The sequence below is a fragment of the Amblyomma maculatum genome, chromosome 10 (genome assembly GCF_055883805.1).
Source record: "Amblyomma maculatum isolate TAMU_Amacu chromosome 10, ASM5588380v1, whole genome shotgun sequence".
Taxonomy (NCBI): domain Eukaryota; kingdom Metazoa; phylum Arthropoda; class Arachnida; order Ixodida; family Ixodidae; genus Amblyomma; species Amblyomma maculatum.
The window spans coordinates 32,010,968-32,036,539 of record NC_139353.1 but is presented as its reverse complement, the minus strand read 5'-3'; the positions used below and the strand labels follow the sequence as shown (position 1 = coordinate 32,036,539).

Sequence of the window (25,572 nt, the reverse complement as noted above, 5' to 3'; positions counted from 1 at the left end):
CAGGCCCTCTGCCACGGCCATTCAGATGGGGATACTGGCCAGCCTTTCACTCAAGTCCATATGCAAGAGCCGACCTCTTATTGGCTGATTTGTTCAATTTCCTTCGTGAAAATTGCTGGCCTAGTGGCGCCAGAAATATCGCCTCGCAAGGTTTGGCAGTAAGTGCGGGTAATTCATTTTATTATTCCGGATGAACGAGAAATCGCCATCAACAGCAACTGACTCTTGTATCGGCCATTCCCCCGATACAAAGGGGAATGGCCGCATCAGCATCAGCATCAGCGAACAAAGAACTGAACAGCGCCTTTTGTAGGCAGCGTCACCTGTTCGATGGAGAAGCAAGCGCCGCATAGAGCAGCCGAGCACGTTGCTGGATAGGGGTGTACAACTGCGTCGACACGGCGATAGGTGGCTGCGAGACGGCTTTCGCAGTTATTTGTCTACCCGGCAGGTGGCGGGGCCTGTGCAGAGACGTAGTGAGCTGCAGCGCAACTTTTCGTGGTGTCATGATTGCACTGCCGCCATGTTCAAAGGGGACGCTCCTACCTTGCATCTATGCTTACTCCTGCAGTAATGTTAGCAAAGAAAAAACATTTAGAAGAAGTGAAATGATGCTGTGGAAAGGAGTACCTATCCATGCGCGATCCGTCAAGCAATATTTATTGAAAATAATATTTCTTATTCCATTCTTCGGTGCGTGTTACTTGTGCATCAAGTCAGGATAGAGAACGAGTGCCAGTGTCAGCCAAACGTCTAGTTTGAAGAGTAAATCTCTTGTTGTGCGTCCCTGAACAGGCTTTAGTTGCGCACGCACAGGGTCTTTCACTCATAGGGTGAATACAAGAAGAGGTGGTCACTGTAGCTGGTGTGCCACTGCGTCTATTACAGCAGAATATCGAAGAAAGTCGAGCCGTCATTGAGGGGCCTAGAAGTAGTGCTTCGTATGTTCTGCAACTTGGCATCCTTACATGCCCGGGCCTAGCGCAATGGCGCTTTGAAGAGAGTGGCCACGTGCTCGTGTGTTCACCCGGACGACCTTGTACATTGAAACGACGTTTAGTAGTCTGCCGGTTTAAGCTCTCAGACCTGTCTCTACTCTGTACTTACATTCACTCTCTATTAAAGGGGGAGACAGTTTTTTTTTTCTTATTGTCGACCTTCAGAGGGTATTAGTATACTCTGAGAAGCAGGGAACCGGCCACAACATGGCACCTCATGAACAGCGACCGAGTGTGCACGGAAGGTAGAAAAAGGGTCTGTGGCCCTTAATGTAGAAGTGTTGTTAAAGCTATAGGGTGTCAAGGACAAGAAAATGCAATCGTTTCGCACTCTAGAAACTGGAATTTGCCTGAATAACATTGTATCCATAAGGTACAGCCTTGGCCAAAAAGTCCTATTAGGCCAAATGATTTTCGTCTAAGCCTCGAAATGAAGCTATCACGCCTTGATTAAAGGTCAACGAGCATTTAAAATGCTATGAAATGATTTCGTAGTACAGCAAGAATCTGTCTCAGCATTTCATGGCCCTTTAGTGTTTAATGACGCCGTGACAGCTTCATTTTGCTATTGAGACAAAAATCATTTGGCTTCAGGACTTTTGACCAAGACTGTACCTTTCCATTGTTTTAATAATGCGCTGCCAAATAAATAATGCAGCATAGTATGATGCAGGACGACTTAAATCAGAAGGTTTTTGTCATTGAGTAGAAGAAAATCCTTCAAGGGAAATACCAAAGGCGATGTGCCGTATGTGTCCTAGCCTTTCGCGCTCAATTTCTATTTCTTAAACAGTCCGGACGGCACCAGAATAACACACTGCTACCACTCAAATTTAAGTCGCATGCTTCATTTCTCTTTCGTTGATGCAGCTAAAATGGGGCTATCTAATTACGGAACTAATTATATTGCAGTGTCATGGCGTCCAATGGCACTCTGGTCAATCGGATCGGGCCCGAACAAAGTACTGACCTGATTTACATAACGAGAAAGGTTAAGTAGCTTTCCGCTTAGGTTTGTTTTCGCAGATTGAAGAAGTGAAAGCAGGTTATTTCACGTTCGATCGCCGAGCGCTCTACGCGTGTCTCGTGCAGCGCGTTCTTCGCTTCCAAAGCGTTCAGCAAAGTGCAGGATAAGCCTTTGCTGTGCCAACACCTGCGATTTATCTGTACGGTCATCTGTACTGGCGAAGACCACCGGCCGGCATGGAGCGGATTAAGTGCGGGCCCATCGTCGAGATGCAGGGAGACGACATGGCTCGCGTCATCTGGGACTTGGTGCGCGACAAGCTGATTCTGCCCTTCGTAGACGTCGACCTGAAGGTACGTGCGAGTCCGACAGTACAGCCACTACCATCGATGTTAACGCGGGGTGTCCCAATCGATATGACATTCCTATACGAGCAGCTCTGCGCGATCATGTTTCGGCCACAGAGGCAGCCTTTGTATTGAAGTAATATGAGGAGTCTTGTGAAGTCCATATTGTCAAAACTTTCCAACTACTACTACAGCTTGTTCAATCTCCTTTCTCTCTTGAAGCACCTCGTTATTTCCTTGAGACCGCGAGTTCATCTAATTAGCCGGACGTGATCTAGCCGCAAAACATTTCATTTCTTCATCATAATTAAACCCGAGGTTTTCCAATACGTCGAAAGACAACCGCCACAGCCTGAATTCTATCCCACATCTTTTTTAGCGCGGACCCTAGCCGCCGCGGTGGGTGCATTCTTGCGGCCGTGCTACTACCTATAGTGAAAAAAACCTATGAGTCACAGTAACCTCCTACAGATTTCTCATAATAAACTCATACTAAACTCGTCCAAATCTCATATAATCTCATACAAGTATCATTCAGCTTATGAGAAATATATGAGATTGTATGAGATTTGTATGAGCTTAGTATGAGTTTAGTATGAGAAATCTATATGAGGTTTTTGTGACTCATACGTTTTTTTTCGCTAGGGTAGAGTTGCTATAATCGCGTATCTGTCGATTAGTCAGCTTGCAGATAAGGGTACTAGAGTGTCTGGCTATCTATGGAGCAGTACGCAGCGCGCGTTTCAGAGAAGCTGTTACTGCGCAGGTGTTCGACCTGTCCATCGGGAACCGGAACGAGACTGAGAACGCTGTCACGCTGCAGGCGCGCGACGCTGTCCGGCGCTACAACTGCGGCGTCAAGTGTGCCACCGTCACGGCGGAGCGGGATGCCCTCGAGATGTACCAGCTGAAGCGCATGTGGCAGTCGCCAAACTCGGTCATCCGCAACTCCCTCGGGGGCGCCCTGTTCCGCGAGCCCATCATATGCGCCAACGTTCCGCCACTCGTGAAGCAATGGCGAAAGCCCATCATCATCGCCCGCCACGCGTTCGGTGACGAGCATATTGGCAAGTACGTGTACATCCGTCCATCTCTATCTCCTTTTGTTGGGTGTGTAATGGGAAGAGGTTGGGAGGAAGGAGGAGGAGCAACTATTTCATTATGGTTACTAATCTGGGCAAAGCTCCAGAGGAAGTGTAGAAGTGAACGAAAACAAAATGTTTGCACAGCCCTTTCATTCCGCTTATTTTTAGCAGATGGAAGAAACGTATCTTAAGGTTTACCGTTACTGTGACCATATCTGCTCAATTTGTTCACGCGCTTCATCTCGCGGAGAAGCTTTATTTTCTACATGCCAACTGCTGAAAGTGTTTTCTTGATAACAGCTAACGTATTTAATGTAATGCAGGGCAGCACAAGACACAAGCGCACGTTTACGTAACGATGATTGTAGACGAACTAAGCCCCAGTATAAAGCTTTGCAGCTGAGGTGCCGTGATCCTTGTGGCACGGCATCACGATAGGTTCAGAAGAAGGCACTCACTTGTTCAGAGTAACGGTGATAATTATTGTGTTCTACGAAATCTAAAGCTCTACGTATGCCTCTTTAACGTAGCCAGTGTGCGAAATGAATATGGACAGCCGGAGGCCTAATTGATGCACATGAAAGCATAACGGCGTTCATTTTCACTCCAGGGACTTCGTGGTTCCGGGCCCGGGCTCGCTAGAAGTGAGCTTCACCCCCAAGATTGGCTCGCCTTACAACTTGCGCGTGTACGATTTTGAAGACACGCAAGGCATTGCCGCGGCGATGTGCAATACGGACAAATCCATCACGGAATTCGCGTACAGCTGCTTCCAATTCGCGCTTCGCCGCAACCTGCCGCTCTATTTGAGCACCAAGGAGACTATCCTCAAGAAGTACGATGGCCGCTTCAAGGACATCTTCGAGCGCCTCTACGAGAAGAAATACAAGCCGAGGTTCAAGGACGCGGGCATCTTCTTTCAGCATCGTCTCATGGACGACATGGTAGCCAGGTAATAATATAAATGTATAGTGCTAATTCAAAATCAAATTTAATTGAGAGCGCTCCGCAGCACTCTTTTGCATAAAGCGAAGCTCTGGGTACGCTTCGCAAACTTGGCTCTTTAGATTAACGTTTTTGTTTGCTTCCGATTTGTTAGCCGTACTTCAGCCAGCGTCACGCATATCTTTCTGGGCAGCACACTCTTCGGCACAGGACGCACCCATTAAGAATTAGGAGAAGAAAAAATAACATAGGGGCGAAAGCGTTTCAATATACCTCTTTTTGACAGCACTCACTGGCCCAAATTGGCAATATCTTTTTTTTCTCGTTAAATTCATTTATATATTAATGCTATTCTATTAATACAAAACCTATATTTGTGGTCGGCATCGCGGCATAAAATCCCTCTCCACGTTTTGCCATCTTCGAGCGAAAAACATCTTAAAGAAATAATTCATTCGCCGGAATATGTTTTTGCATTCATATACGCGACGTTAGCAATATTAGGACATCTGCCGGAATTTTTGCTGTTAGTATCCCTACGACAGGTACCGCATTTTCACTCAGGAGCTCGGCACAGCTTGACATCTGTCCTCTAGGGCATAAACGCACTTAATGGATTCTTGACGACTAATAAATGTGTAGAACCTAGGTTCTACAATCGTATTAACCTAAATTATCGGAGGCCGGTGATGTTTGAAGGTTTGATTTGGACTAATAAACATTGGTATTTAATATACATTTATATTTTCACCGCTTTGAAAACCTGGTTTTCAGATAAAAATGTAAACTGCGCGAAAAAACGGGCTATCTGCAATGAACTAACTCGCCCGCAAAAATATTCTACTGTTTTTCAGCTAATGTTGGATCATACAAAATGACGTGCTTTTCGCAAAACTCAAGGGAGTCTTCAGACCATCTTGTGTTCAGGTGAAGCGAGAACATTAAAATAGCCGCCGTTCCAAACTTCTTGCCCAAGCACGGATCTGTTCCACACAAGTCTGCAAACGTTGTCGCTTTCACGTCACAGGTTTTAGGATTGCGAAAATCACTTGACTGCAGAATACACTTAATCTACATGCATAAGTACGCACAATACGCCAGACATCATTTATCTGGTAATCCTTTCATACTAATATGAAAAAAAAAAATAATGAGTCGCCTGGAAGAACAAGAAATCATGAAAATGCAGTGCCATTCATTACGAAGTGTACCCAACGAAAGGACGAATGTAGGAGCATCTAGAGCAGCTGGGTGGCAAAGTTGTCGGCCTTAAACAGCCTCGAGAGTTTTGTTTTCCGACGACTGTTTGGCGATTACGACCTTTCAGCATGTTAGTTTTTATATCGAACGCGATTACTATCTCCAGATTTTATGGTATCCTTTATATGTCCAGTTGTTGAATATCCTGCGCGATTACTTCCCGTCTAGATCACTGCGCATGGAAGGAGGATTCGTGTGGGCGTGCAAAAACTACGACGGCGACATCCAGTCCGACTTCGTTGCCCAAGGATTCGGCTCGCTCGGTCTCATGACGAGCATGTTGATCTGTCCTGACGGCAAGACCCTCATTGCGGACGTGGCACACGGTACCGTGACGAAGCATTTCCGGCGTTACAAGGCCGGCTTCGAGACGTCCACCAACTCTATGGCCACCATCTACACATGGGCCAAAGGAGTACATCACCGGGGCAAGCTGGATGAGAATCCCAAGCTGGTCACGTTCGCTATGGCGCTCGAAAAGACGGCCCTAGACTTGGTCGAGTCAGGCTACATGACCAAGGACCTGGCTATGTGCGTCAAGGGATTCGGCAACGTCCAGAGGCAGGACTACCTGAACACGTTCGAATTCATCGAAAAGGTGGCTGAGCATTTAACTCAGAAGTACAAGCAGATCTTTATGGAAGATTATGCCTGACCGCATCCTTCCTTATTTTGCGTTTTCTTGTTGTTCTTGATTGTAATTTTCCAGGTCCTAGTTCTTTGGACTTTGAACGTTATCATCGTTTTTTTTATTATTTTCGCCATGCTCATTTCACAGGTTTCATAGTCGTAAATAAAAGTCATATGACGCACACTGCTTGATTGCGGGAAAACTTTATTGGTTCAGTGTAGGCAAATTCAGTGCAGTTTCGTTTCCGCGAGCATTGGATGGCTCTGAAGCTTTTTCGTGGTGCTTATGAAGTGTTGGTTCACTTGTGTATTTGTCGTGCTATTAATGTCAGACGAGCCGAAGATAAAGTGTATACAAAAGGGACGCTGTGCACTAAACACTTTCCTTCGATATATGGCATGGCGGAGTAGTGTGAAAAGAACCACGAAACCTTATCTTAGTCTAGAGCCGTATTAACGGGTGTGTAGCAAGTTCTATTTTTCTTTCAACAAAACAGGTAGTAACGGTGCATGTCACTAATGCCGCGCTTGTTCATTGCCCTTCTGCGTGATACTGCCCCATTCTTGAAGCACCTTGAAGCTTGCTTTGGCGTGTTCACTGTCCGCAGCTGCTGCGATTTAAGGAGGAAAGAAGGGGGCGGGGGTGGCTGCGGATGCCAGACAGTCGCGAGCCCAAGTTTAAACATGTTTGGTATATGATTACTAAGGTGGCAAAGCTGCACCGGCTCTGAGGGGCGCTTTATTAGGACGTGGAGGAACAGTCAATTACCTCGCACTTAAACTACAAAGTGCGCCGGCACCTTTATTGGGAATGCCCCACGATCGAGCATCAGAAAACATGACAGGAGATTAAACAAAATTAAAGTTCGATGGTAGAAAAAAGAAAAGACCAATGTAAACCAGCTAGAGAACAGGTGTATTCTATTCCCAGCACAGAGGCCAGCTGAAGAAAAACCTGCACATGGTCGCCTACTTTATGCTGACAGTGCGGTAAGCGGCCACCAAGTATTCAATAATTTTCTTTAAAATCGTGTTGTTAGTCGGAAATGTAATATAACTTAACTAGTGTATCATTTGTCTCATACACCATAATGCAGCGATGACCGCAGCAGTGTCTGGGCATTAAATGGGTAAAACGAGTCACTTATAGGGATCTCGCTTGAATGGGACATGTGTGTGTTCCCCACTCATTTGCAACGATATATATGCCTATTTAGCTTGCGTCGAGGTCTCTGACGAGATAACGTTGGAAACGCAAGTATTTACGCCGAAGGTGGAAAGGTAGATGGGAAGACGACCACCTCTGGATAAACTTTCGTCGACGGTCTTCAGAACAACTCTGACTGAATTTGCTTCTACTGGCTGGTAAGGGTTGAAATACTAAACTGGAAACATAATTCTTGCCTGCAGCCCTGTAAAAGAAAACCAGTATTGCCACAGTGGTACAGTAAGACAATTTGGAGAGGGCCAAAGATTATTGATAATTTCATATGATTGCACAGAGGGGCCTGCTTCTGTAAGAAAATTATCAGAATAAACTTTGAAATAGACATAGCTTTACTTGAACTGGTGAAAAACTGCGCCTAAGAACGAAACAATGTACCACAAGAAAGCAGACGAGACAGGCGCTCGAGAAGAAGGCAGAACACAAAAGAAAGGGCCCACTGTAAAAGAAAGATACTGAATTAACACCGTTTCTATGGCTAGTTGGTTCATAATACTTGAACTGGTGAAAAACTGCGCCGAACGAAACACACCACAAGAAAGAAGACAAGACACAGGCCTCGTCTCGTCTCGTCTCGTCTCGTCTTCTTTCTTGTGACGTACGTGTTTCACTCGGCACAGTTTTTCACCAGTTCAAGTATGAATCAACTAGCCCAAGAAACGGTGTTAACAAAGCTTTACACTGGCATATAAGTGTGCTTAGCGGCCAGTTTAGCTGCACCTATATTTTACACTAAGCGTCTGTTACTTTGATACAAGACAAACTAAATTTCTCAGTCTGGACAGCTGGAAAGCTTTTGGCTCAAAGGCATCGTTTAGTCTAACCCCGCCACAGCTGGGCTTTTATACTGTGCGCCGGGAGTGCCTGTGCGCTTTTAGAATAATGCGGACTCCATTGTTTCTATTTTATCCTGTTCCTCGTAACAGCTGCGGCGTTTAGACGTCCAGAAATGGAGCGTAGCGAATGGTCGAACCCCCGGAAAGAAGTAACCGTTTTCTTCAGAGTAACCATAGGCGGGTAGCGCGGAATGTAGCCGGAACGTTATTCTCTCCTGTAGTTTATTACTCGCGAAAGTGGCGAAGGGGCCATTGTTTTTTCGTACATGTGTTCTCACTCTGCAGTGACAAAGCGTTTTCTGAAGTTATGCTAGCCTGTGACACAATGTACAAAAGGAACTGCTGCAGATATATACGTGTGTTTCATTGGACCGCATGGATCGCAATGTTCTCCTATGCTCTCTACAGGGTTATTGAGAAGAGAGGTAAGTTTTCTCAGTGCTTTTTTTAAACAGCGCTGGTTTAAAAGTAGCTCTAATTTTTCGTTTCTTTGCTCCCCGAAGTATTCTAAGTTCTTATTCAACACAATGGGAAGCATGCCGAGTGGGTCAGAGAAATGACTCGAGTTGATGACATTCCTGTGGAAATCAAGAATAAATGGACATGGGTAGGGCATGTAATGCAGAGAGGACAACCGATGGTCGCTTAGGGTAACAAATTGGATTCCAAGGGAAAGAAAGCGTAGCAGAGCACATCAAAATATTGAGGTTAAGAAGTCTGCAGGGGTCACGCGGGCGCAGATAGCACAGGACTGGGTTAAGTTAGTTTAAGAATTAGTTAATTTAAAGAATATGCTAGACGCCTACTCCCTGTAGTAGGCATAGTCTGGCTGATGATAACTGAGATATTCTTACCACGTAATATTATTAACGGAAGCCAGTGTCTTGCTGGTTTTTCTGCTCTGTAGCGAAACAATGCGCAGTGCGGTTGATTTCATCTACGCCGCATCGCTTCGGAGAACTTTTTGACAGACTCTATGCGTTCATGTATGAGACTTTCCTTAGAAATCCGCCAGTAGTCTGATGACCCCTTGTAAAGACTCTGAAGTATTATTGAGGTATGAACGATACCAATTCTTTTAAGATGGCATGCAGTGAGAGGAGCACCAATGCCAAAAAGCGCATTTCAGAAAGTGATGAAGTTCCTGAGATTGATACGTTGTTGTGAAATAAGAAATTGCTAACTTTCTTTTGTGTGTGGTAAATTCAGCAGTCGATCACAATAAGAAACTATGTATGTATGTATGTATGTATGTATGTATGTATGTATGTATGTATGTATGTATGTATGTATGTATGTATGTATGTATGTATGTATGTATGTATGTATGTATGTATGTATGTATGTATGTATGTATGTATGTATGTATGTATGTATGTATGTATGTATGTATGTATGTATGTATGTATGTATGTATGTATGTATGTATGTATGTATGTATGTATGTATGTATGTATGTATGTATGGAATTTAAAGGAGCCAACAGTCTTCGAGTCCAAAGGACTCGAAGACTGTTGGGGATATTGTTTTCATGTTTTGTTTTGTTATTGACAAGAATTAGTCTTATGGTGATTTTAGGGACAAAGAATTTAAATGCAAAGCGGAAGAAAAAACAACGCGCAGATGGTGTGCGCATTGTTTCTCCTTCCACTTTGCATTTAATATTCTTTATCCCTAAAATCTCCATAAGACTAGTTCTTGTCAATACCAACAACAAAATATGAAAAAAAAAAAAATCCTCAACGTTTGCCTTGGATTCGATCGAAGACTGTTGGCTTTTTTGAATTCTATAATAATGAGCCCCTACAGCAGACAATTCAAGGGGAATGAGGGGCTCATTATTATTGTCTGAATTGTCTCTAAGAAGTGTCTACTCTCCAACGTTTAATTACGGAAGCCAACGAAAATTACTTCGTTAAATATATATATATATATATATATATATATATATATATATATATATATATATATATATATATATATATATATATATATATATATATATATATATAACGAAGTAATTTTCGTTGGCTTCCGTAATTAAAAGTTGAAGAGAGTAGACACTTCTTAGAGACATTTATTTGTTGTCGACGTTTTGGCCGCAGCCCGACCTTTATCAAAGGTCCGGTGCTCTTCAACTATATATATCATATACATATCACCATGTATTAGTACTCGGTTAACTTTGTGAGGTGGTCAAGAAAATTTTTAAATTTAATGGACGCAATTTTGGCTTTCGTCAGTTTTATAACCCCGTGTAAATCTACTAGGCGCATGATACCAGCACTAGAATGTGTCGAGTGTTTTTAGTGGCTCAGAAAACTGACCATACCTTTCGTTCCCGCTCCAGCCGAAATTATCTCTGCGCTCTTCAGGGAAGCCAGGGTACACTGTCGAGTGTATAACTGCAGGCAAAAGGTAGGTATACGCTTGAAGTCCTATACTATCACACCCTTTCAACATCGCCATTCACGATGAGCATATTACTTTCTCTGCGAATGGCACCATGTGAAGATACAAGTAGACAATGTCTGGTACTGGTGGATAATGTTATTGAATTATGGCTTCGCTGGTATTGAAGTTTGGGATTAAATTCCACCGGGCATGCCAGAAAAGCCCTACAGTAATGTTTTAAATATTTTTGAGGTGCAGTTGTGAATTTGCGGTATTGCAGTATCAGTGTTGACGAAGATCAGAAATCAGATTAACCTCGTTAACCACGCAGCTAGTTAACTAAATTGCAATAGTTGACTCCCTAAATATTGCTAATGCACAGTTAATTGCAATCGAAGATTTGCAGCTAGTCTTAAGTATTGATTTTTTGAATGTTTAGAATTTCGAAAGCACATAAACCGTTCATGCAGTACGTCAATCAATGTCCGCCATTTTTGGAGGAATACAGAAATTTCTCGACAGCGAAGCGCTCTTAGCGATTTTCCATCTAAATGAATCGCACTTTCCTTTAGGTGCTAAGCGCCTTCCGTGTCGAGCCTCGGCAGGAGCTGATCGCTGCGGGGAGCAGATGGGACGGAGCAGGTCACGTGGCAGATGGCCACGGAGGAAAATGCTTTGATGCAGAGCTTTTTGATCATAACAGTGGGGAAACTCCACTTGGAAAAGAGGCTAGTTTTAGTATGCACTTTTCGAGTGCTTAACGGTTCGGACGCCGTCTAGAGGCGCTCAGTAAAAGCCATCTGCTTCTTCTGCCATTAGCTTCTAAATATCTTTTTTTTTTCTATCTCTTAATTACCTCTACAGATATAACGTCTAAGAATTTTGCTGATGTGCAGCTCTGCAACCGATTTTAATCCCCAGGTGGTGTTGCATTTATCAACAATCTTAAAGTTTGCAACATAAACACAGTTTTCGTTAACGGTCTCGGACGCCGCCACTATCCGTAAACACCTAAATTTGACCAATAAGAGTCACCATTTTTGAAGCTATAGTTTCACTGCACTATTTAAAGCTAAGGGATCCGTGCATAGGCATATGACCTTCATGTGAGCCAGAGGTCAAAACACGAGGCACTTGTTGTGTCGCGATGGTGTCTCACCCCATAGTAACAGGTCAAAACTGAGAGCGAGGATCTATGATGTGGGCATATGGTTTAGTGTCACGTGATAATCGACCTCACATTGTGACTGAGTATATAAAGAGGAGCGCGTAGCGCGCCAGGCCATTGCTGTGGCATGGAGCCCGAGGAGAGGGACGCGAATGGAGCTATCGCTCGCGTACATACTAGGTTTAACCGTAGCTAAACCACCAGCGATTTTTAAGGCGCCAGTCTTTAATGGCTAATACTGCCATAGACAAAATGTGTCCCGCTTTTGCGGCGGCTCTGATTGGCCTAGGCGGGATGACGTCATAGAGGCCTCGACCAAACACTGTGCACCGCCCCAGTATGCACGAATGCGTGCCTTATCTGGCCATATGGCAATAAACGGTCAACTACTATTTAAGTAATTACTTAAATTATGACGCAGTCAATAAGTCATTACCTAAATAATGACTAATTATTTATTTATTAATTACTATTTAGTGACAGTTGCGTAGCAAGATGCGGAACTCAGGCTTTCGCCTTTCACTACTTTAGTCGCTAAAGTCCCTCGTAATTTTTTAATGCATGAGTCCTGCGGGAAGCTTTGCAACTGGTAATATCAAAGCCTTCTGCTAGATGGACATCTGTGAGCGCTCCGCAAGAGCAGAATTTCTCAATGCCGCCAGAAAGGGAGAACATTAATTAATGCACAGCACAGGGTGTAAGCGCTTTCGAAATTGTGGCCACTGATATAGATATTACTCAAGACCAGCTACAAACCTCTAATTGCCATTAAGCACATATTTGCGATAAGGCAAGCGATTAGTTTTTAAGTTGCTTCCTCAAATTCGCCGACAGTGGTATTACTAAACAGCTAACTCCATCTTTTTACATCAGAAATACCTAGTTTTAAGCTTTGTGGTCGGCGTCCTTGAAGTCTTGTATATCGTATATCATTCCCTTAGTTTGATCAGTGCGGGAGTAATGCATGTGACTAGGCTGCACCCCGGAATAAAAATCCTCGAAAGAAAACCATATATTTAAATCTCAATTTTTAGTATGGGTGTTAGGTGAGGTCCAGGACAAAACCTACACAGATGCTGGCAACTATCTAAGCTGGCGGACGAAGAACACTAATAAAGAGATCTATACCTAATTATTGTTGCGCGATCATTACGGTTTCTTTTTTTTTTCATTGTCTACTAACACACGAATGCGCAGTTATTATTCATCAAGAAAATTTTTGACAGAAGGCTGACGTCACCAGTTAACTCGCAGAAAAACTATAACATTGAGTAAGCACATTGCATAAAATGCACTATTTTATGTAACGACACGAAAATAGTAACACTGACATAGAAAACGTTATTGAGGTATACAATAGGCACCTTTATAGGCAAGTTTTGAATTACAACACAGCCAGCTGGTAAGCTGACCGCAGTCAGATTATTTCAGTGAGGTTTTGAGTGAGGTCACACATTTGCAGAAGCATTAAAGTTGGAAAATAAACAAGTTATATATCGTACGTGGCTTGACGACTGTGCAATGCTTGCCGGCCTCTATCGATCGTACTTCGAAAATTCCTTGATGCCCTAATAATTGCGACAAAAAAATGAGCGGACGAAATTTATAGCCAGAATGAGCCCTATTGACAGTAGCTCCAGGTTAGTTAATGAAGGATTCGATGAGGCCGGCTTACTCATTGCCATCGTGTAACGACATCTTTTATGTAAAGATCTGTTCTCAAGCACGCGTTACTGTTATACCCTTCATGCATCTATGAACGACTAATAAGGAATTCGAAAAAAAAAACTTGGGGCACGACAGACAATATTTTTCAAACCGCGCATAATGTCTTTGAAAACTTTAACGATATTGCACGCCAAATGACACGGGTTCCATGAGAGTGTCATTGCAGTGCGTCCCAAATCTGTATCTTTTACTGTTACGGAATTACCTACTATTACTGATCCTGATGATGCACACTCTGATGATGCACACCCTGTAGAAGAACGGTAGTATTGTTGTAAGCCATCTAAAGCATGGGAAACGAGACCTGTAACCATGTTTTGGAATTAACGCTTGTTACTCTTCAACTAGTGGCTTAGAATGCTTTATACAGCATATCCTCAGTACCCCAAGCCGTCTATGAACCTGTGATGCAGCCTTGTTGTGCGATATGTGCGACATCTAATGAAAGAAACTGACAACTTCTAGGACCATGCTGACTTCGAATGGGAAGGAATCGTGAGCCTCATCTGGGCTATGAGGTTCTGGCTGCTCGCTCACGCCGCCTTCGGGCAGCTGATAGCAGCGTATGCTCCACGGGTAAGGAACACATCGTATCACCTAGTAGATATGTTGGCTATGCGGGATACCCGTGCATTAAGCTCTACAGCGAACGTTGACGCTAAGTGTAAATGGCTTCGACATGACCACATCATGTTAAGGCGAAAGCCTTTAATGGCTCATCGTTGTCGTCAACAAAAGTGTCACTCTTTTGAGGCGTTCTGATTGGCTGAGGTGGGGATGACGTCATAGAGGTATAGACCAATCACAGGGCACTATCGTTTGCCAGGCGCTGCCAACTCGATCCTCTCCTTTCACATGGGAGGATGATATCAGAATCAGCCTGCGAGACCCTTGCATTCGCGTTACCCTAAGTCACGCAGACACGCTCATACGGCTTGGTTAAAGCGGGGCTTTACATGCTGGCTGGCAACTTACGCTATCTAGTCTTACCGATTCAGGTGTCCGTGTGGCGCCTTTCATTTGGCGATTCCTCGAAAGCCGCACCACACAGCCTATAGAAGCAGATGCAGTAAAACCAGGAATCAGCGAAGTTTCAAACAAAGGCTTTCGACTTATCGCACTTTAGTCGTCCAAAGTGCCACACATATTTATTATGGGAGCGTTGGAGTGGCGCCATGAAGAGCTCCAATGGCGCAGGTATGAACTGGCGGCTATGAGCGGACCAAGTAGACACATAGATGTTCACCGCTATCCTTCTCGGCAACATGGCGATGCCTGTGACGGTCGTCGCTTCGTGCAATATATGGGAAGCATTTACTTGCGTCGCGGCATGCACTATGTGACCGTTTATGTGTTGTTTCGAGGCTGGGTGCCGGAAAGGTAACCTACAATCCGCGCAAACGGCTTTTACAAGTTACGCTAACCACTCCCAGACACATTCGTAGTATCGTTCACAGCTTTCCGAGTCCCCACTTCTGCAATGTTTCTCGAAGAGTGCTTGAATGAGGGCGGAAATGGATTATGATAAGCTACGACGCGCCCAAGCTTTGCTAATGTGTATATTCTGTGATAATGTAGGTGGCAGTTGGGGTATCGGCACCAACCGCCCTAATAACTGACTACCTTAGTATAATTTTGAGTTCTATAGGAGAAGCACTCATTAGAGGCTTGTTATGCTTTCTTTCCATGCGCCTGTGACTCGGCCCGAGCATAAAACTTTGTAGCTTCCGGTGGAGTTTTATATAGCAGGTACGATGTGACAGATAAAAGGAGGAACTCCAGGTATTGATAACTTAGCTGAAGGCAAGAGGGAGACTGGATTTGTATGATGTATATACCCTAGTGAAAAAACCCTACGAGTCACAATAACCTCATACAAATTCTCATACTAAACTCGTACTAAACTCATACAAATCTCATACAATCTCATACTAAACTCATTCATTCATCATATGAGAAGTATAGGAGAATTAATGAGATTTGTATGAGTTTAGTGTAAGAAATCTAATGAGGTTATTGTAGCTCATAAGTTTTTTTCACTAGTATAGTATAGTATAGTATAGTATAGTATAGTATAGTATAGTATAGTATAGTATAGTATAGTATAGTATAGTATAGTATAGTATAGTATAGTATAGTATACTACAGTATATATTGTCACGTGGGGGTGACAAGGTCGATGACACAAATGAAGAGTCGATGATTGCACTGAAGAAACTCTTTATTGGGCTGACTTGCGCCCGCAAAAGAACTAAGCAACTCGGTGGCGGCGATAGCAACAAACGTGCTTGTCGATCGTCGAACAAAGAATGCTCGTCACACTCGTCAACGCTCAATTTAAAGGCTGCTCAGAACAATCTAGATAACGTCGCAAACTGCTACCAGCACAAGCTGGAACATAGTAGAAAGACACATGAGTGGCCGGAATCTTCGAGACAGATCTCGGTGCGTCTTGCGCTACAACGGAACCGATAAAGGTGCGACTCGCGACATCTAGCATTAACAAACAAAGAATACAGAACTGATACGCGATCCAGAATCAGAGTGATAAGACCGTATGCCGGCGGCTGTTACAAAACAACAAATAAAGTTTAGAAGGTTTCGCGGCAATATATATAAGCTAAATCAGTGTGTTCATAAGGAACGAAAGAAAATACATGCCACCGGCGGAAGGAAATGAGAATATCGGTTTCCGGAGTTTATGCCGTGTATGATGAGCATAGCTGTCATAGGACTGCGATAGTTGCAGACCAGATGAAGAGAGCTGCTGTACTGCAGTTGGGCTAAATGTCATCATGTCATGGTGATTGGGCTCTCGATGACATGAGAGAAAAGCAGTACGCGCACTTCTTCCAGCCTGTTCTTGGGTACGCTATGTTCGCTGGTGCACCTACGCAGTTACTGCAGCCGTTCTACGTTGTATACTCGCTTGTCTTCGCAACGATGTGCTTTTCAATGGATGTGTGGGTCCTGGGAAGCGTCATGCTAGCAGCGTCGTGCCTCGCCGTGTTCCTACGACGAAGGGCAGTGGCCTACGCTGTCGGGTTCGCGCTGGTGGCCAACTCGACACTGTACATGCCGTTCTTGCCTCACATTCCGGTGAGTGAGTAGCGATCGTTTTCAGCCTGTTTATGGTTGCGATGTATTTATGTGTATAAATCTTATATTTCCTTATGTTGTGCTTATACCACGAATCCCAACTGAGCTAAGTTTGAAAAGGAGACATTTTCTCATTTCCGACTTCAGCTGCATTTCTTTTCATTCCCCAGATTGCATTAGATATTCGAAAAAAAAAAAAGATAAGCTAAGTTTTTAATTATTGGTTTCAATACTGTATTGTCACGTCCACAAGCTGCAGATAATCTTGCAACACAGGTTGTTGAAATGTCTGCGCCAGGCTGCCAAAAGAAACATTCACGCGACATCTATGCTTTTTGAGCCTGCTGAGAGGAGCCTCAGTATTAAATCCAGAATTCTCTGGAGCCATGTCTTCGACTGGGCTTTAAATGTGCACTGGGCTAGAGATAAGCAGCTGTCACGGTTAGTAAATACAACTGCGTAAATCCTAAATGCTTAAAAAAGAATGTCTTCGAGACAAATGATTCAAACTAGTGACGTTCCTACTGAAAAGGACGCGTTGCAAACCGTTCGAAATAAATGGCAGTGTATAGCGCTGGCTCTGAGCTGCGCTTCATTAAGTCCGCCGGCGCGCGCATTTTACTTGCGAGATGAGTCTGTGGTTGCGAAATCTCTATTTCGTTTTCTTCTACCTTCTAGATTTAACTATTGTTTTCAATTAAATTGGTGTTTTATGCTAGAACATAGTGCCATATCGATACAAAGAAACGTCTCATCATCATCAGTGTCTTTTTTAAGCTCACAACGTCAAAAATAGCAAGCGCCTTGTGATCACCGTTCACAGCGGAATGGCGGTATGATGCCGGTATGATGGGAATGGCAGCCATTCCCCTGTGATCACAGGCGATTGGCGGTATGGTGTCCATGTACTCTGAGATACGCGACGCAATGATTATTAGATTAATTAAATGTGTGTGAGAACAGCCGATGGTGGGGACACCTGTGCCTGTTTCTCTTAACGTTTTGTAACTAATGAGAGTTTTAGTGTCATTGGAAGTGGCTTATGTTCAATTATAGTGCAATAATCCAGTGATGCAAGCATACTTCCGTCCAGCCTTATTGACCCTTTTAGAAAATTTACCATGTTAAGATAACTGGCAACTGATGGGTTGAAGATGAAAGGGAGGAGACGCTACCTGCAGAGCACCTGGCCGAGTTAGCGATGATGACCTGTTCTAACTACACGGGATGTCCCTGTGCATAAAATTTGATTGTTCACAGCTTTCTCCGACCTTGGTTGGCCGCACTTGGTCTCACGAGGCGTCCGTCTACTTCATCGGCTGGCACGTCCTCCGCTGTGTGAGCGTGACAGTGGACATCCTGGACAGTCAGCCTGAAGTCCTGCCACGAGGTCTCTTTTTGTCGTGCCTGCGCGCCCTCGCCTATCTCCTCTATTTTCCAGGCCTGATAATAGGCCCGGTGACTAACTACGATGACTTCATGAAAGAGGTACCACTGCTAACATATAACGCTTCCAATAGTACTACTGCTGTTACCTCTAGTGCTGCTGCACCCGGCCAGCACCATTGCAGCCGCAACAACTTTTATTACTACTACTATTACTTTTATTACTACCACCTCTACAACTATGGTTGTTACTAGTAGCTCTTACTATGTGCTATCATTCTATTCGCTATTGTTTTGCTGCTACTACAGCTAATACTGTACCAGTTACTTGCAATACTCTACTAATATAACAAAGAATAATACATTTATTACCGACAATTTTTTTGGTGGCTATTTTATGCCTTCTTGCTTTTCTTAGTGTTCTCCCCGCTCCGCATGAAGAGGTGTATTTTTCCTTTGAGTATTTCTTTCTTTTCGGCGCTTTCCTTGTTATTGTTCCATGCAACACCCACAACGTATTTAGTCATTGGACAATTCGGATAACTGAAGCTGCTATCGTTCCTAAACCACCCCGCAGGGTGTGCAGCATGTAGTGCATAACCGTTCGTGCACCCCTATGTAGACTCAGAATGTCATTTACATCTTTTTTAAAGTTCTATACTCAGAATTGAATCTTTTAGAGCTGCTGTCTTGTTACCGTGGTTCTTTCGTCCTATACTTCCGATTGCTCCTACACTTGTCCCACTCCTTCGCAAACTGTACACAAATGGCACAGCACCTGCCATTCTTGTTCCACGAAGAAGATCGTAGAAACTCTCCGTATTACAGCGTTCATCCGCGATGAAGGAGTGATCACCCTTTCTCCCTTTAAAGAGCTCTAGTTCACAGGCCTGCCAGCGATCTAGGGCCCCAAGGAACAAATTCCAGATGTCGCCCATTCTCCGTCCGATTCCCCGCCATGATTCCGTCCCATCTGGGTATCTGTGCTCATGAGAAAGTCAGGAAAACGGGGTTTTCTCTTCCAAAATACTGTGATGCGGGAGAAAATCCTTCATACAGCCGTTGCTGTAATTCAAGGTGATGGTAAAACTCAAAACACAAACGATCCTAAACCTATCGTTCTTTCCTTAAAAACGTATAAATATTACATGATGCAGCACATATAGGTTTAATGTCGAAGTGCGCCTCACGTAGGAAATGGACCAACACATTGTGATATGGTCGAGGCACAGTAAGGCTGCTCCAGGTGAGAAATGCATCCGGGGGTGTACTCCGTGCGTAGAAGAGCCACCCTCCATATAGTTCCCACGAAGTGCCTTCACCTTCTTCATTTTACCAATGGCCCAAAATGCAGCCTCATCGTCGTCCCGCTTGGAACCGCAAGCGTCTCCTGGAGTTGCTACTGAGGTGTTGCCGCTTGTTCGCTGGATACCTGGCTATGGAGGTATTCTTGCGGTGGGCGTACGTTCGCAGCGCCGTCCTGGTGCCGCGCTGGTACCTGAAGCAGTCCGGCTGGACTCTGGCAGGCCTCGTTTGTATGAGTGCACTGCAGTTCTACCTCAAGTACAACTTTACTTATGGCCTGCCATCTCTGTTCTTCTGGATGGATGGCGTCTACGAGAGGCACGACCTAAGACCACGCTGCACAGTGCGCATCCACACAGCCAGCAACACGTGGAGGTTGGTTGATTCTGTTTATTGAGAATTTCTTTGATGCAACCGAGGTCTTCGTTATTATCACTGCGGGGTATTTATGAAATATTTGGTATCCGTCACCTGACCAAGAATGATACTACCCATTAGGGCCTCACTGGCAAGGGCCACTTGGTCACGAATGTATCAACCGCGGTCTTATTATTGCCACACTACGACCAGGTCTGATTCCACGTTGAATTGCAAAAATATATGTAGCACACTTTACCGAATATATGCATGTTTGTCAGACGCCATACACCAATCCTGTGGAGCTGTCGTTTACCACGCTTCTTTAATGAGTCAGTTCTGTAGCTAAACTGCCAGTGAAAGTAGAGGAATACTCATTATGCCATGACGTAGTCCCCTTTTAAAGATTTATGTACCACCAGGCGCACACTGTCCCCGGGAGCACAAATGACTGGCCAAATATTGGTACTATGTTGGCAATGTCCGATTCTGAGGAACCGAAGAATTAATGGAACATTACTTGCGATTGCTGTTCGTTAAAAGCGACAACATCCACCTAAATTTTACCCTCCTGCGACGAGGGTCCGCGATTCTGTAAGGTAAGCAATACTATAACTTTCTCTACTTACCAGTTATCAAACTCCCCTGAGACTTTGTCCTTCGGGACCAAATAGAAATCTTCAGATTTATCTCCAGCGTAGCCGTGACAAAATAAAAACGATGCCGTCAGTGACTTTTTGTAATTGTGACGTTTTTTTTTTTCATTCTCGCAGGTATTTTGACATAGGTCTCTACAAGTGGATAGTTAAGTAAGTAGTATTTTTGTTCACGACAAGGATGTTCACACTGAATATAACATGTCAGAAATATTCCAGGTTCAATCACATCAGTTCTCGACTTGACAAAATATTTGCTTCCTTTAAACAATGATTAAATGTCTGAATGAGTGCAAGCTCACGTTTCCGTCCGTGAACTTCAGTCGTCAGTTCAACATAAAGTAAAGTGCAAAAATTATCCATCAAATATGTATATTGTATATTAACCTGTTTAATTTAGCGCATGCTCTCCACGCGCCCCACTTAATCATTTTCTTAAATATCTGCGAAAATCAAATGGAACTGAAATTAAAACAGCTAACCTTCCTCCACCCCGCCGGGGTGGCGCAGTGGTTACGGCGCTCGACTACTGTTTCCAAGGATGCGAGATCGAATCCCGGCCTCGGCGGCCGCTTTTCCATGGAGGCGAAAAGCAAGGCGCCTGTGTGCTGTGTGATGGCAGTGCACGTTAAAGAACCCCAGGTGGTCAAAATTTCCGGAGTCCTCCACTACGGCGTCTTCTCATAGCCTGAAGTTGCTTTGGGATGTTAAACCCCACAAACCAGACCAAACGAAACCTTCCTCCATTGCTCTACTCAGTTTTATCGCAGTCTTCAATCATATAACACGAAGTCGATGTTTTCTCGATGCGTTCTTTTGATTTATAAATTTGTGCTAAACATAGAAAGCCAAGTGATAAATAGACGCATTTAGAATCACTCGTATTATCACTGTATACTAATGACTGGTCCCCGCCCGGACATAATAGTTCGACCATTACTCAGAGTATGTGCCTATCCTGGCAAGGTATAGGTAGATACTCTGTAGAAATTTCTGTAGAAATTTGCAAGCGGCTATTTTCACACATCCCATTTTATTTGAAGAAAGTAGTGTTGTTAGATAGCATTAGAATCAGTGTTATCTGTTGGAGAAAATTCATTACTTTCATGGTTAAGGTTCGACTATCTCTAATTTGGTAGAATGTGAGGCACTCGATGAACATAAATGTTGACCTCCTTTGCAGAGCTGATTCTTCTTTACCTTCACACTGGCCTGCGCAGGTACTTATACAAACCGGTGATCGGTGGCAAGTGGACACTTTCGCGACGATTCTTAGGCACCAGTGCAACTTTCTCGTTCGTGCTGCTCTGGCACACACTGCAGCCTCACATGGTAGTGTGGGCTATCACCAACTACCTGCTCGTGATGTTGGAAATGGCTTGCACGATGATGATGGACGCAGAACCAGTTCGGTCCTGGAGGGTATGTGCCTTCTATCACTAATCAACAGTCCGAGTGCGCATTATATGCATACTATAGATGTGCCGCCTGGTTAAGTCTCCCTGTTCCTAATAGAAATCTTCATCTAGGAACCATCGGGTTACCTGCCCAGAAGTTCCTGCTATAAGAATGGTCGACAATCCTGCTTGTCTGTTAGCTGCAGTCGTTATATTCCACCTACTACATACACGGTGCAAAATGAACAAACCGAACAAAGAATGGATACAGACAAGGTGCTTGAGAATCATAACGATGTGGAGAAGGTTGCCATAAAATGGCCTCTTCCTGCGCCTTGTAGAGGGTGCAAAGATTATGCTCCCATGTTTTCATATGCAAGTGTTATTATTAAACACAAAGGTAAAGATACGAGAGAGGTCATTAAAAACACCTCGAATCAAAAACCAGGTGAAGGTTGTGTCAGCGCTTCTTCCGTTTTCCTGACTGAAAAATAACTTGTATTCTTGATCGAGCGTGCTCATTGGTCACACAGGGTTGTCGTTATAGAAGTATGCCAATTGTTTTTTTTCTGCTTTTTTTTGTGCTCTTCTCAGCTCCGATGCTTTCGCCTTGCTATAAGAGGCGCGTTCGCGAAATAAATTTCAGTTGCAGTAGCGCCTTGTCCGCGCCCATTCTTTGGGCCCCATTTACCGAAGCATCACGCACTTCACGCACTTGTGAACCGTGTTTTTCAGATGTAAGGATTCTTGCAATAAGCGGTAATATGAAATCCAGAGAACTGATCGAAGCGTTCTACATCGAAAAAAAAAAAGGCATTTTGTGCGTCAGCGAAACGTCGATTAATTTCTATAAGGCGGATAAAACGTTCTTTGAGCATTGCTTATCTTATACAACATGATGCTGAATATGTACCTTGCACGTGCGCCGGCAGCGATATATATGTACCTGTTTTCTCCACAATAAATCAGTTGTGAGTGGCGCTCTGTCCCGTTTTTCTTCTCTTGTGGATATGTTTAGGTGTAGTTCTGGCGCCTTTATTTTTAGTATGTTTTTGCCAAAGGTAGCTTCATCTTGGCTGGCGTTTTCTCAAGACAACAAAGAAACGCCGAGGGAACAGGTTAGCTTCCCGAGAGGGAAGACCGATTCCTTGGGGTTAATACAGATTATAATAAAACATTTATTTTCTCCCCTCAACCCACAGGCAAAGCTCAGCTCATCATTTGCAGAGGGGGTCCTCAAGGGACTCCTCTGCGCGCTCAGCTCGATTGCAACGTTTGGGAGCTGTTTCTTCTTCTTGACTGACTATGAAATCGCAAGTGGCACCCTTGGAAAGTTGCTTGGTGAGTGTGAAACACTACCCCATCTTAATCATTTTCGTAACTGGGCTTCGTACGGTAGCTACAAAAAAGAGCGTGTAAATACAAATTGCAACAATTATCAATTAAATTCACCATTATCATCATCGCTAATGTCATCATTGTCATTATTAATCACTGCGGCGTCATTTTCATCGCTGCTATCATCCTCACGGTAGACAAGGAGAATTATGATGTACATACGTTTTGATAATTCCGGACGTGGCGCAGTTGGTCAAAGCGTTCGGTCGGGGATCCGAGGGATGAAGGTTCGATTCAGGGCGCAGATAGGATTTGTTTTAATTATTTACTCATTAATTACTAATTACTGAAGAATTAATGTTACAATATTATCACCACTAAATTACACAGCTATGGCGATGACGTCATCAGTTTGATTGACCAGGCTTCTGCCGACTAAATTTTCAAATTACCGCCTAACCGGACGTGACGTCACATACGCTATAGGGTGACGAAAGTGTGCGACAGAATCGTGGCTGACAGTATGAGCCGCTAAAGGCGGCTTAAAAATTTACAGGCTTATTAGAGCGAAGGAGCTCATACGCTTGCCACTAACCTACCAAGAACTTAGTCCGATCTTGCTTGTGACATCCCTCTCATTGGCTAAGCAGTTTTGTGAGGTCACAACCACTGAGTCTCGAGCGGGAAATTCAAACTCATGACCGGTATAGCGGCTCAAACGCGCGAGGGTACCCGACGTTTATTTCAAGTTTACCAGCCAACAAGACAGTGATGGAGCCTATGGCTGACCGTGACCTCTTGCAGTGCATGTACGCTAAAAAACAAACAAATAACCACTGGAACGGATCTCAACCGATCGGGTTCGAACCAGGGTACTTGGGTTCAGCAGTGACTTGAGCACAGAGCCATCGCTGCATGTGGTTTCACTCCAAGTTTAAATATCCATCATTTGGTGGGACGACTCCCAGACAGCGCAACAAGGGGGGTTAAACTCAGAATTCTGGGTCAAGCGCCTCGTTGCGCTGCAGGTGATCGTGGAGGCCAGAGTTAAACCTCCGTCATTTAATGCGGCTGCTCCCACACGGTTCCACATGTGCAGCTGAAATTACAGCTCCCCGTTCTTTCGCACTATAATCGGTTTAAGAGAGGTTACCACAGCCAATATTTTTGAGCTTGAACACGCTTGAACGCACGCACAATTCGCGTGCGTTGTACTGTTTTGTATTTCCACGTAAAAACAAGCGGTACGCTATTTATAAAGCCTCAATTAAATGTGTATTTGAACAAGGCTCCTAACAATAAACGGTACATAACAAAAGGGGAAAGCCAGCCGATTATTGGGTGACGCGTCCTTGTCCTACTGCTTCTATTTTTTCTTGCTCTTGCTAAACTATCCCCTTCCTAGTCCATGTGGGTGATTATTTATTCGCCTACAACTGTCCGTGTCTGCACGGACGCTATCAAATCCCCATAAAGAAAACGCAATTTCTAATACAGAAAAAATATTAATGGATGAGAGAAAAGGCAGAGTGGTCTTGCAGGTATAAGTGTTGGTAAATCCACTCCTGTACAAAAAGGAGTACTACGTAAGTTGGGTAATCCCGTTGCAGTTATGGACTGGTGTTAGGTTGGCATTGTGCAAAGGTATTTCAAGTATACAATGCTTTTCCAGAAACAGACAATATCCTTATCGCTACCTTCGTGCGAGATGTAATGTTGAAAAAAAAAATGTTTTTTTTTTTTGCTAAGAGAGCTAACTCTATGCAAACGAGGTAATCTTTTAACATGATACCGTTAAAGGCCCCGTTCTCCAGAAAATGTGCCGCCGACAATGGTTTGTGTGGCGTCACACAACCACGTGACAGCCGCTTTGGAAGAGGCTCCAAACTTCGGCTTCTCAACTCACATGGGCGGTGAGGACGATCTAACCTTCCAGGTTAGGCCTCGAAGACACGACCCTGCTTAACCCCGCTTAATCTATGTCGAGTAGTCCGTCACATATAATGGTAGGTTACGACTTATGCTAAAAAGTATGTTAAGTAACAGAGGCACAAATTAAGTAATAAAGATTAAGCGATTGTCAAGCTGCGTGTACAAGAACTAGGACACATATAATGAGAGCCCTGTCGCGTCTTAAACTTATTCTTCTTCTCTTCTCTTTTCTTTTTTTCTTGTTGGCAGTATTTCCGGTGCCTCTGCTGCCAGTGCTTTTTGGATTGTACTGCAAAGCTCAGGTGGCCATGGACATATTCCACTGGGAAAACGAACGCCGGTCACGAGAGAGTGACAGCGGCAAGAAGGCAATATCAACAACCTGTTCCTCCAGTGCACCTGACGATGTTCAGAAAAAGTCAACCTCCTCTGAGGAATAACAAGGGCCGCAATGCCTAGTGGTGAGGGCAAGGAACGGTTTTAATGTTAATAAACGCGTTCGTCTTTCCCAAGCTGGTT

At 44.0% G+C, this 25,572-nt stretch overlaps 2 protein-coding genes across 2 annotated transcripts; both read left to right on the top strand.

Annotated features, from left to right (window-relative positions):
• Positions 1-2,201: 2,201 nt before the first annotated feature.
• LOC146176073 (isocitrate dehydrogenase [NADP] cytoplasmic-like) lies at positions 2,202-6,257 on the top strand. Its single transcript, XM_084580910.1, has 4 exons — positions 2,202-2,318; positions 3,079-3,383; positions 4,008-4,349; positions 5,771-6,257. The coding sequence occupies exons 1-4, from the start codon at positions 2,202-2,204 to the stop codon at positions 6,255-6,257; spliced, it is 1,251 nt and encodes a 416-aa protein (XP_084437036.1).
• A 10,024-nt stretch (positions 6,258-16,281) lies between these two features.
• Positions 16,282-25,544, top strand: LOC146176072 (protein-cysteine N-palmitoyltransferase HHAT-like). Its single transcript, XM_084580909.1, has 7 exons — positions 16,282-16,682; positions 17,943-18,170; positions 19,423-19,748; positions 20,504-20,539; positions 21,607-21,808; positions 22,986-23,124; positions 25,303-25,544. The coding sequence occupies exons 1-7, from the start codon at positions 16,371-16,373 to the stop codon at positions 25,491-25,493; spliced, it is 1,434 nt and encodes a 477-aa protein (XP_084437035.1). The 5' UTR covers positions 16,282-16,370; the 3' UTR covers positions 25,494-25,544.
• The last annotated feature ends 28 nt before the right edge of the window (positions 25,545-25,572 follow it).